Source organism: Xylocopa sonorina, chromosome 8 (assembly GCF_050948175.1).
Source record: "Xylocopa sonorina isolate GNS202 chromosome 8, iyXylSono1_principal, whole genome shotgun sequence".
Lineage (NCBI taxonomy): Eukaryota > Metazoa > Arthropoda > Insecta > Hymenoptera > Apidae > Xylocopa > Xylocopa sonorina.
This window is the reverse complement of record NC_135200.1, coordinates 12703539-12716169: the sequence shown is the minus strand read 5'-3', so window position 1 is coordinate 12716169 and position 12631 is coordinate 12703539. Positions and strand designations below refer to the sequence as shown.

At 52.3% G+C, this 12631-nt stretch overlaps 1 protein-coding gene across 22 annotated transcripts in view; it reads right to left on the bottom strand.

Annotated features, from left to right (window-relative positions):
- Cac (calcium voltage-gated channel subunit cacophony) overlaps positions 1–12631 on the bottom strand; it is an 81939-nt gene that overhangs the window by 52298 nt on the left and 17010 nt on the right. For all 22 annotated transcript variants that reach the window (XM_076900075.1, XM_076900074.1, XM_076900073.1 and 19 more), the window contains exon 2: positions 9510–9740. In XM_076900075.1, the coding sequence (XP_076756190.1) occupies positions 9510–9739 (230 nt within the window). In that variant the 5' untranslated portion in view covers position 9740. The remainder of the gene's footprint in view (positions 1–9509; positions 9741–12631) is intronic.

The following is a 12631-nucleotide window of genomic DNA, read 5'->3' as shown; positions in this document are numbered from 1 at the left end:
CCGGCGAACGAGTCTAATCTATCGCGATTGGTACTTGCCGGAGTACACACACCCTATCTTCATCCCCGATCCGGAAGTAAATACGATAGCATTAAGGCAGGGTAAATACCTAATCCTTCTTTCGTGGTCGTATTTGCCTCGTACCGCCGTGATATCAGCCGCGTCGTCTCGCTGCGGCAGGGAATCGGTAACTACCCTTCACGGGGAAATATACGACGCGAGGATCCTGCAACGTCCTCGGCGATACCTCGAAATAAATCCAAAGTACGTGTACCGACGTCCGTGGATTCTCGGTGACGCATCGTAATCACTCGCGCTGTGCTCGCCCACGCAACCCTGTCGTCGCATGATATCCTCGTTTCGGTAATATTAAAATCGCCCGTTAAATTCTCGCGGAAACGGCGTTCCTGGAACGGACCGTTCCCAAGAATCGGGACGACCGATCGTCCTTTCGTACGTGCCAGAACGATTCGCGTCTCCGCGTATATACATCTGAAAAAATAAGTGGCACGTGAAATCGAACGCGCGAGGAGTTAACGATCGATCGAGATTTCTCGTTTCCATGGAATTTTCGCTGGTGTTCGAACCGAAGCCTGAATATTACCCAATAAACTAGCCGTTTATAGGTCTTCCATTCGAACCGGTGATTGAAAGCGATTCGAGTGGCGCTTCGGACCGATTGGAAGGGACGCGATAAAATGTTGTCTGTATAAGCGAATAGAATAATAGCGTGGGAATAGACGAGGCGACATCGGCAAGATCGAGCTCCCGACAAAACCATCCGCCGTCGACCGTTCGTCAGTTGTACAGTTCTCGCATGATCGCTCGAACTTTGATCGACGGCTCGAGATAATAACCAACGTGGCTATAGCCGCCGCCACTTTTTATTAACACTCGCGCGTGCCACTTTTGCCACGACCAAGGGATTCCGTCACCCCGCTCGCGCAATGAAACACCTACAGGAGGAACGTTAATCAAATTCGTCGCGGTTTACGAGCGCGTAAAGAGCAAGCGGCGAAAGAATGCCAAAGGACCCGGCGAGGCTCGAACCACCCCCTTCATCGCCGTCTCCGATCTGTAATTTCTGCGCTCCATTTACTTGGACGGAATCCATGCGCGACTATCTGTCCGGTCGCAGATTCTCTGTTCGCGAGCACGGGTTGTCCACGGGAGAGCGAGTCCGTCTGATTTACAGGTTTTCACCGTACACGTGACGTCAGTCGGGACGACGATCGATGTTATCATTCCCGGTGATATCTCAGGTAAACCGAGGGGGCCGTCGTCGCTAATCGATCTGTTTTTCCACCGTGCGCTAAACGCGATATAAATACCTTCTATTTATACAAGCATAAACAATCACGAAAAGTGAACGCTGGAAAGGGAGGGACAGGGCCGCGCGTTCAACCTCCATCCGTGCGGATGGAATATTCTAAAACGTATATTCGGGGGTGTAGAATCGGAACGGGATCGCGTGACAGAATTCTGTAATTCGCTCGAGGCGAGGCTCGCGGAGAGTTTACGTACGAGGGAACAGAGAGCACAGAGGGTTTATATAGGTTATGGGAGGGTGGCGAGGCACGCACTCGACGCGAACATGGGGTTTACAGCGGTGGCAAGGGCTGCGAACAAGGGGAAACGGCGTGGTAAAGAGAGAGAGAGAGAGAGAGAGAGGGTGACAGGGTGAAATCTGGGCCGCCCTGCACCGCGTGCGCCTCGGAAACTCGGTCAAGTTTTCTGCACCTGCAGGTCGAACGCCGGGGCATTCGCCGCCGCGCCACGCCGCGTCGTCTTCATCGGCGTACCTTTTCTATTTGCGATATCGTCTATCCTCCCTGTCCCGCCTTCCCACAGTCCCTGATTATATATCGCCGTTGTTGTCCTCCCTCTCCTTCCCTTTCCGCGTCCTCGCTACTATGCCAGCTGAAAATCGTTCCAGAAACCCGCTCGCGAAACCGGTCCAACGACTCCAACGACCACCCCCTCTCGCGGTGTTTACCCTTCGTTTCGAAATTGACACAGAGCTTTTATCAAAGATCTGAGCACGGACGTGTGTAATTTTCTTAGGAGACTTCGCGTCTTGTCGAGTCTGTAAAGTATGCTCGTTCCAGTTTCGAAATGGTCATCTCGAAGCACCATCCGTCACACCGTCCATGTTCATCCAAAAAGCATCGATTCGAACGTTACTCGAACCTCGACCTACTGTAAACTCCAGCCAGTTTCTGGGCTGACGCGGTGTCGAACAACTTTTTGCTCACGCTCGCCCTCGACTTTTAGCCCAGTCCACCGCGGATACGAATATTAATTCGCGATTCAGGCTTTTTCACGAGGAGAGACGAGTTTAGCCAGGGATTGGGCGCGTGCCATCGCGCAGTTCCTTCGTTAAAATTCATTTTCGCGATCGCGGTGACCCGCGCGCGCTTCCCACCGAGAACGTGAATCAACCGTTCGCGTGATCGCGCCCCAGCCCCGAGCTGGACGTCACGAATTAAGTGGCAAATTAATTGGTTCGTCTCGAAGCGGCACGGCCCGATGTTTACGCGAGTATCGATTACTAATGGCTGTTTGCCCAGGTTTCGAACCTGCTTCAGCCCAGCCCGCCTGCCTGCCGACCTATAGACATCGTAATTCATATTGAATTCCACGGGCCCGCCATTCCGTCCGCGCGCACCGTACGATCACGAATTCTCGACCTCTTCACGAGAGCGTTTCCGTTCAGAAACATAGAACGCGTCGCTCTTTGACGGAGGCGTCGTCGAGCGTAACGGAAAGAAGGTTGAACGCGTTGCGACGTCTCTATAATAAGTACAGTGACATTTATCGAGTTCGAGCTACGAAATCCTGGCTCGAGGAAACTGGCACAAATTTATTAACAAAACGATCGAAACGGACGAGAAATCCAGCGATGTCGATAGACAGCGGGTGTACCGGGAGGGTCGTGTCGAATCAAGATAAAGTTAGCCGAACAATTATGGCGTAGCTGGCACGGAACTTTCGATCGGATCTCGCGTACTCATCCGGAACAATGATACGGTTAACTACGTTCGTATCGTCCGTGGGAGATGTCTACAAGCTCGAGTCATTCCAGACGCGGAGGCTCGGTGGTTAAAGCCGGTATCGAGCGGAACAGGTATCGCCGCGGCTGTTCTAAGACGGATCGGCATCAGCGTGTCGCGTGAGCTCGCACTCCTGGTAAAAATGATTACCCCAATTATCTTAATAACCGCGGGTCCCTGCGCTTTTTCGTGCACGAACTCGGAGAAATGAGGCTGACTAGCCGGGCAGAGAGACGGAGAAAGCCCTTCTTCTCTGTCCAACAGCCCGTAGCACGTTGAATTCGCGAGTATTTTCATGAAAGTGGGATAAAAAGGGACAAAAGCGAGGGTGGACAGAGAAGACCGAGCCGGAGGGAGAAAGAGAGCGAAAGAAATCGATCCTAAGTACGCGTGCACTTTGACAACGCGACTGCGGGGATGCATTCAACATACCATCGCGTATTGTCCGTTGATATCGTTTCTTTTCTTTCTTTTCTCTCCTTCCGTCGTTTCTTTCTTTTCCTCTCTTCTAACGCTGCATGGGGCGGAAGATGCGAGCGTGAAATTTGAAGTTCGACTCCTCGTGCGTCGAACGCGAGGCGTTCAGAGTACGCCTAAATACCACCCCGATGCGTTCGCATTCACATCGCATTCACATCGCATGAAACACGGCGATCAAAGCTGTCGCGAAGTTGGTCAGATCGGTGGTCAAATCGTTCGACACGCGAGTCCCAGATTCGCAAACACAGTAAAGAGTAACGATTTCGCGTGAGATCATTTAAAAGAGGGATTGCTCCCGGTTTGGTAGCCGGCCAGCGATCGTTTACGATCGCCCCGGCTCTAATAGCGTCGGCTGTTTCGCTGGACCATCGTCGTGGTATTGCGCGTCTCGGAGACAATAAGCGACAACGAGGTGCGCCACGTCGCCGAGTCTCGAACGCGCTGTTGGATCTTCGTTCGTTGATGGGATCGCGAAACGCCGTCGAGACTGTAGCCGGTAGCAGGGGGAGGTGGTTGGCGTCGTGGCACAGTCCGACAGAAGAGACGCCGATGGAGGACGACGGAAGGGGCGAAGGGACGGAAGAGATGGAAGAGGAGCCGTAAATGGTGGACTCGGTTGTTGGCAGGGGTTGGAGAAAATGTGGGACGTCGAACTCTCCTGGACTGCCTACCCAGCTGCCCCCCTTTTCCAGCCCACCCCCTCGCACACGCGCGCGCAAACAACCCTCTTTGTCCCGTTCAATCCGTCCTATAGCCAACGACGAACGGAGACCGCGTAGGTCGCGAGGGATACCGATACATCGTCCACGCGATACCTATACCGAGAATCTTATCGTTTCCACCGCATTACTCTGGAGTGCGATTAATTAGCGACCGTCGTTCCGGGTGCCCCGCCTACGATCCTAAGTTTCCACGGAATGCGATTAACGCTTCCTAAAAATCGAGCCACGATGGGAATACAAGGGGTGTCGCGTGCGATTCGTGGAACGAGCAAAGAGGATACGTTCGTTAAATCAGACTAAGCACCTTCTTCGCGGTAGTCGTTGATCCGCGCTCTCTCGTTTCGGATTTCGCTGACTCGATCGGTTCCTTCGAGGTATTTGGTGGCGGATGGGTCGCGAGGGTGCGCAGAGTTCGCTGATTTTCCACCGTGCGTGGGAAATTATACCGAGGAAACCAGATCCCGCGGAAGGGGGATGAAAAATTTGCTTGGCAGCCGCAGAGGGGCGCGGCACCCAGCGGTAATACGTCTCCCTCGCGTCTAACTAAATTAATAAACTCGTTGAACGGCGACCAGCGTCGCGTAAATCCGCCAACACCGTCGTAAAAACCCCGCTCGCGAATCTTTCCTCCCGCCGCTTCGCGTCTTTGCCCATTGATTTCGCGACGCGGCGGGTTCGCACTTTGGACGACATCCAAGAACGCGTTGATCGAGAACAAGTAATCGGGGGCGATCGCGGAAACCTTGGCCGGAACCGATTTATTTTTCGAATTCGACCTTGAGTCGAGTCGGAACCAGCTTCGAGTACCAGAAGAAGATCTCCATCGTCGAGAAGGGACGATCGCGTTCGAGCGCGGATGGACCGTGGCTCGTTATCGGCTTCGATAATCGTGCATCCTGTTGCACTTGCTAACGAACGGAATGTTTTTAACTTGTACGCGAACGCGGCCAATTTCGTCGTTCATCCATGCCACGAAAGGTCGGAGGTCGAGGTGGAAACGCGTGGGGAAACACCCGACTTCCCTGTAAGATCTTCCTGAGCATCGGCTACTCGAACGTTACTGATATTTAAGAACAACCACGGCGTCGTTCGACTCTTCGCAGGAAGCTTGAAAAGGCGATCGAGAAACTGCCTCCTGAAAAGAGGGATGATAAACACGTGGTCGTCCCAAACTCTGTCGTGAACGCTCGAATAATTATCTTACAATTATTTCGTGGGAGAATGTGTACGGGGTGATTTATAAATATCGCGAATGACGCAATATTTGTACAGAAACTGCGCTGGTCCGTTTTCATTTTAAGCAAAGAGCCAACCTCGAGCCATTAGTTACGAGCGGTTAGGAGCGTCCCTATTTATGACAGCACCTACGTACGTACGTAGCTCGAACGGTCGAGCACACACGCGGGGTTGGTTGCGTAAATCTCCCACCCTTGGTAGTTTTATCCCTTAAAAAAAAATATATATATATATAAGACTCCCATCGTTCCAGCGTTTCTAAATTTAACGTCGGCTCGTCGTTTTCGCTCTCGTCGGCGGAATGCGAATTTTCCGTCGCACGGCGCCAGCCGTACGACGAAAACAACGTCGTCGCGAGTTTCGTAATTCGAGGGAACACTTGCGAGGCGGGGCGAATCCTTCTTTGGATCCGCGGTTTATCGGAGGGGCGGCTGGACCGGGAGAATTTTAATCGAATCATTCGACCGGTCTGTCAAAGCGGCCAGGTGACGTCACACGGTCGGTCGCCAATCAAGATCGCACGGCCGATCGAGCAGGCTAAAATCGTCCATGGGAAAACGCGCTCCGTTAATTCGATATCTATCGACCGATCGATTCTCCCGTTCGCGCCTTACTTTCGCGAAACTCGAAGGCCCTCGAGTCCATTTAACGCCACCTTCGATCCAACCAATTCGTTGCAGATATTATTATCACCACAGTTATCGTTACGTCCTTGTCGCTCAGTCGAAGACCTGCTCGTGAGGACGCAGAAGATGCAGGTGGAGGTAATCTCAGTTCGTAGGTAGTGGAAAATAAAAGCGAAACTAGAATAAAAGATGCGGCGTTCGACTGACGGCGGGATACGAAATCGATGGGAATCGTTGGCGCCAACGGCTAGACGAATCCTATAGGAACGATGGTTCTCGATCGGAGAAAAGTGGAGCGCATTCCATGACCTGCATTCGCGAGGACTTCATCGAGGGCCGTAACGAAAGGAAAACGGTGCGTTGCACCGTTTCACCGAGACACAGGAGCACGATCGGGGCTTCGTAAGTCAAGTCATCTGAACCCCGTTAGCTTCGTCATCTATTGGTCTTCTAACGTAAGGGCTGCTATGCACCGAAGCGGAGCCAAATGGATTTACGTCTCCTTATACCAAGAATAGAACCATAAGGTTTCCGCGTCGTGTCATCTCTTTCGCTTTCGATCGGTTATTCGTAAATTAATCCGTTTCTCTCACGTTAACGTGCTAGTCGGTACACGTGATGCTTAACAACTCGTCCTTACGAGAATACTCTCTTCCTCTCTTTCCAATCCAACGACCATCTGCTTCCATCTGCTCGTCTGTTCGTCTTCTACGGAATCAATTATCGCGACGAATCTGCGAACGCTACACCAGCTACTTCCGACTCTTCAGCGTTATCGGTGCTTCACGCGCCTCGATTAATCCTCGAAGAGCAACCCGCGAATATTTCACCAGACAAGTCCGCGATTCTCTTATCTCGACGAAAGTTCGACCGTGAATGGATGCATCCCCGTGACGAACTGCGCGTCGTTCGTTGACATTGTTAATCGCGGAATTAATGGAACCGTTCAAGCGCGATTCAGCGATTCCAGAGGCGCGGCCCTCGTCGAGAAAGTCGGGCGTATATTATATTCAGTCTCTCGTTTCTGCTCGCGATTTACGACTGGAGTATCGTTTTATTTCCCGACGTAAAATCTCGGCAAGTAGCCGGACACCCGTTACGCTTAACCGTCGGTCTCGCGAGAGGATATCATTCCCAGAAGGGGCTGCGCGAACCTCAGCTTCTCCTCGAGTTTACTGACCTCGCGACGTTGCAGTTGCTTTCGTCCCTTCGTCGCCAGGTTCTCAACAATCGGGAACGCGACGAGAATCCGAGTATTCTCGAATTATCCAACGACAAAAGCGACGAAACGATCATTTCTTAGCTCGTTTTACTTGGTTAAAACCCCGATCGCCTGGTACGGTGCTTTGGATAACCCTCGCAAGCGAGTATCGGCCGGTAACCCTCCTCCCGTTGGAGGGCCGCCCGTTCCTCGACTCGACGCGTCCCATGCTCGTCACTTTCCCTTCTCTCGCCCTTCCTTCTCGCCTTCTCCTCCGGCAAATAGGACGAAAACTCGAAGAGGCATTCCTTCGATTCGATATGGAAGCCGGCCAACAGTGAATCGGGATAAGAAACGTCGAGGAAGGAATCGCGTAAAGGAGGCGGAAGGGCGCTCGGCCAGCGAAAGAGAGAAACGGAGAGAGCGGAGCGACGAAACGGCCGAAAGAGAAAGCAAGAGAACACGTGGAGGTGGGTGGAAAAATGGGTGGCGGATCGTCGGTAAGACGAGGAGACGCGGATGGAGCGAGATGGGGAGAAAGAGAGAGAGAGAGAGAGAGTGAGAGGGGGGTGAAACGAGGGAAAGAGAAAGAGAGGTGGCACGCGCAATGCGGGTATTGATTCACGGCGGCAGCCGGCAACCAGCCTGAAACACACGACCGAGTCGACTCGACTTCACGACTCTGACTCCGGCTCGATTCACCACAGTGACACACCAACGACCAGCGAAACGAGGGGCGGAGAGGGTGAATGTGGAGAACCCGAGAAACGGGTTGATTCCACGCTTCGCTACCGATCCTGACCAAACCGACAATCGTTCGTCGGACATCGCCGAATCTACTTGCGGTTTCGCGGGGAACGAAACACCCCGTCCCTTTATCCCCGTGAACTCTTAACCGTGGCGAAAGGACTCGCCTAACCGGGAACCCTTGACAAATTTTTCTGCCGAACAACCGTCGAACGATTAGACGCAATGCGACCTAGTTGCTCTCGCGAGCCGTGTCTCTTCGAGAGAGACGGTCCCTTCTGCTTTCGCGTTTCCACGTGTCGTACACGGAGAGCATAACCATTCACCGATTTCCTCGATTTCGTCTCGTTCGATCCAGCCATATCGAAGACGCGACCGCAGCTATTTAAAAGCCCCATACGGGCACGCGTCTTTGGGAGGTCGTCGATGGTACTTGTAAACCAGAGATCGAATACCCCGACGATTTTATTCGCGACAGCGCAGACCTACTTCCACGTAACGTCGATTCGTCTTATTGATTCTATTTTTACAGGGTTCGAGCAGTCACCCCCGAAAAGATCAGGCAATTACAACTGCTGTACCGTCCGAGATGTTAATCTCGAATTGTGATAACGCGTTCTAGCTTGATTCCACGGGAACGGGCGATAAATATTCACCGTTGTACGTCCATCGAACCATCCGGTGGATTTAGTATCGAGGAAAAAAGTTCTCGAGCAATGCCACTTTCGATTCATAGATTCCGTGAGTGCGGGGAGAAAAAAAGTTCGGTCGCTCGATTCGCGAAAAATCGGCAAGGGGAAAAAGTGGCGGAAGAACGAGCGCCGGATGGCCAGAAATTGTAATTAAATTTAGCTGAACGGACAACGACAGTCTGTGCTAAAAATAAAACAGCACTGGCCAAACAATCGAAGGCTAATCGATACCATAAAAAGCACCGAAGACCGCGCGCCGAGACTACAGACACCTCGCGCTACATTAGACCTTAATTCAGCCGCAGTAGTGCATACCCCGTCGTGGTCAGCCGCAACCTTCGCCTGTTGCCATCTCGTATCGCTGGGGACGCGTTAACCACGCCTGTTCGACAAATCGATCATTACACATTGATCGTGCCTCGTTGGTAATAAAGTTCCGAGCAACGTCGCGATAAACCAGAGATAAATCCACAGTTGTTGACAGTGGTACGATCCAGCAATGGTCAAGCGGCTCGCCAATTTCATCCTACCGTGCGCTGATCACGGTGTATCATGCGATACTCTTCCAACAGCGTTCAGTATAATCAATAAACGGTAGCCTGCCTAACCGACAGCTACACTTTCCCAAGCAAGTTTCCCAGTTTCCCCAGGAACTAAATACCGACCGCGTTGGTCGAACGTTCCGCGTGTACCCTCGTCGCCTCGAGCACAGTCCCCAAGCGAATAACTACTGTCAATGGAACAGAACTCACGTGATATCGCTGAGCCTGGCGTGCACAAGGGCGCAACGCTTGTGATCCGAGGTGGTAACAGCCATGCGTCTTCTGCGCCGCAGCGCGTCCGGTGGCATCGCGACGACATCGTTGGAGTTTCCAGAGGCCCCTGGTCCGGCGTATCCTGTGAGGCCCGCACCTCCACGCACCAGCGGGCTGCTGACTCGCCGACGCGTAGACATGTGCCGGCCTCCCACGCCACCCAACATCCTGTAAAAACGAGGAAGGAGCTACTTTTAAAAACCGCTGATAGCTGACTACCCCTCGACGAGGAGGAGGAGTGCACGCGAATTGATGCAACGCAAATACAGCGCGTCGAGCTGCGAATCGAGAGGATTAAAAAGAAATTCGTTCCACCTTAATTGGGTTAAGCCTGGCTAGCCTAATCTCGAGGCATCGAGAGCACGTCGAGTCACGCGATCCGCCACTCGTACCCTCGCCCGATTCTTCGACCCTCCCCCCGCCTGATCATCGATGAATTCTCCTTTCGTAGAATTCACTTTCACCCAGCGGAAACCGGTGCCGCGTGTGCTCGATTATCGCGCCGTATTTTTCGCACGCCATCGACGCCACTTTTATATAATCCTCGGCATATCGGTTTATCTCTGTCGCATGGAAAAGTTTGATAATGTTATTCCTCCCTGGCTCGTATCGCACCTGACGCGTGGCAAGAAACCTCGCGCGAAACTCGCGATAACGCGTTCAAATCTAATTTAAATGTAACCACGTTTACGGGATCATCGACGAGCCACGCTGGAACGGCTCGAATGAAATTGACGTAGCAGCCCAACTTGCGTGCCAAATATTCGTTTAATTACAACTGTCCGCGGTTGTATCGGCTGCCGCGTTTCCTTCGACATTGGACCGTGTCGATCGTACGTTCCAACGTTTCGACGCGCGATGAAATATCGAAAGTATTTTCGAGCCAACCACCGTGCACGCCGTATATACGAGCCTGGGAGCGGACATTATTCGAACGCCCGCGCTCGATTTGCATAATAGAAATTGATTGTTGTTTGACGAGCGCAGCGAGCCACGATACATCTGTAAGCGATAACACGCGAAAGAACTGAATAATTAACGGATGGAACTCGACTTATCCGCTTCCCATAATTCAAGCGTTCCGTGCCAGCCGCTATCGAAAGTGATTAAGCCTCCGTATGCAGTCAGACAGCGGCCTAGCAAGTGGTTAAACTCGTTCGTTATTCCGACGTAGCGGTTCTCAAAGTCGGAAGGAACAGGTCTCGGAGGAGCTGTCTCCGTCCGTCTCCACTTAAGGAACCGAAATAGAGATTCGATGTTCGTTAAGAGCCTCTGTCTCGTCTACCCACTCGAAATAGCATCGAGGAATCGCGCAGTAAAAATATCACCGGTCTAATTATCATTTGAACGTGGAAAGCTGTTCTCGTCGATGCACGGATACCGATTCACGGGATCACCGCTATTAATTATAATTTACAGGACGAGAGGATGAGAAGAAAGAGTCAGTGGCCGCCATAAATCCCTTTCGCCGCGCAGACCCTTGTTATCCTTGTGTAGTTTTTCCCGGAGACTCCTCTAAAGTATGTATTCCATTTATTCCAGCAGCTCGCCTCCCTTTATACATCATCTCCCCGGCCATTTGTCCTTATTACGTTTCGCAACGAACCTATGCGCAACCGGGCAACGGTGTCCTTTCTTCCTCAGCCAGCTTAAAAACGAGAAGCCAAAACCGAGTCGCTGGACACGTTCGTTACTCTTCCCAGCCAACCTCGTTGTCCACCGTCAGAATCGATACCGCCGCCATTCTTTTTAATTAACCAGCCGTTCGAAGTACCGATATTCGTTTGAAAATTATACACACTCCGCGGAGTTCGTGGTAGCTCGCTACCAAGAGGAAGGATCCACGGCTGCGTGCATCCGGTAGCTTTGAAATCTCATTAGGAGCGCCTTCGATTTCCGCTCCGAGGATTGGACTACGGATTTGCATAGCGGTACGCTTCCTTCGGATACGGCCAGAGTATAATTTTCAGCGGGATCTTTCCAACAAAAGCGAAAACATCGAAGTGCCCGATGAATAGGGGCGATACGCGATGATTGAATCGAGCCGACGACGGCCAGCCAACGAATCGAATCGTGCCGCGGAATATTCATCGACGATGATTTCCGCGCGGACAGACCGCGGTGTTATTTGCGCGAGTAAATTAATATCTGACTGTCCCATCGTTCCGCGCGAAATGAATTCCCATCCACCGTCGCACGCGCAACTAATTTACGTACGTCTGTCCGAAAGTAACGGAATCATAATCTCTTTACGCAGTCGAGTTCATTTTTAATCGCTGCTACGTGCGTTCAAACGTAACGCGTCGTACACGTGAAAACGCGCGGCAGAATTTTCTTCTCTTACGAATGTTCTGCCACCCACCGCGTTGCATCGTAAAGTTCCATTTGCCGCGGAACCTACGATGCGTTTCATCAATAACAGCGCGATACCAGGCTACGGGTGCGTTAATTTACGCCTGTGGCGTGTACCGATCACGCGCGCGCGAACCTTTATCGAGCGTTTAACAGGTTCGAAAGCGTGAAAATGACGGGAAATTCGTCGTATTCGGTTACGATACCTTATAAATCGTCCGCGAGATCTTTTCTCGCGTCTATTTGGAGCCCGACGAACTGGATTTAACCCAGGAACGGTCGCAATTTTAGTAACACCACCCGGTATATTTATAGATACCCCGATACCCCCACCCAGCCACTTCGTTCCCGCCGGTCGAAATTTTAGGATAGCAACCTGTTGCTAGGCACCCCTGGGAACTCTTATCCCATCTCACTGTTACCCGGCAACCCCAGTTTCCCCCTCTTCCAACCCTCCATCGCCACCCCCTTTCTCCGCATCGACTACCCTCCGATTCGCGTGCAGAATATCCGAAAGGATCCCCTCCGCTCGCCTTCCGACGCTCTCGCTCCCAGAGGCTCCTTACGATTCTACTTGTAAATTCGTTTCCTCCCCGGACGTCCCGCGGAGGTAAGGAAGATATGATCCGCGAGGGGCGAGAGTAACCCCGCGGCCGGTTGAATTAATGAAAGCTCAGACGGCGGACGATCCCCCGCGCGTCTCTCTC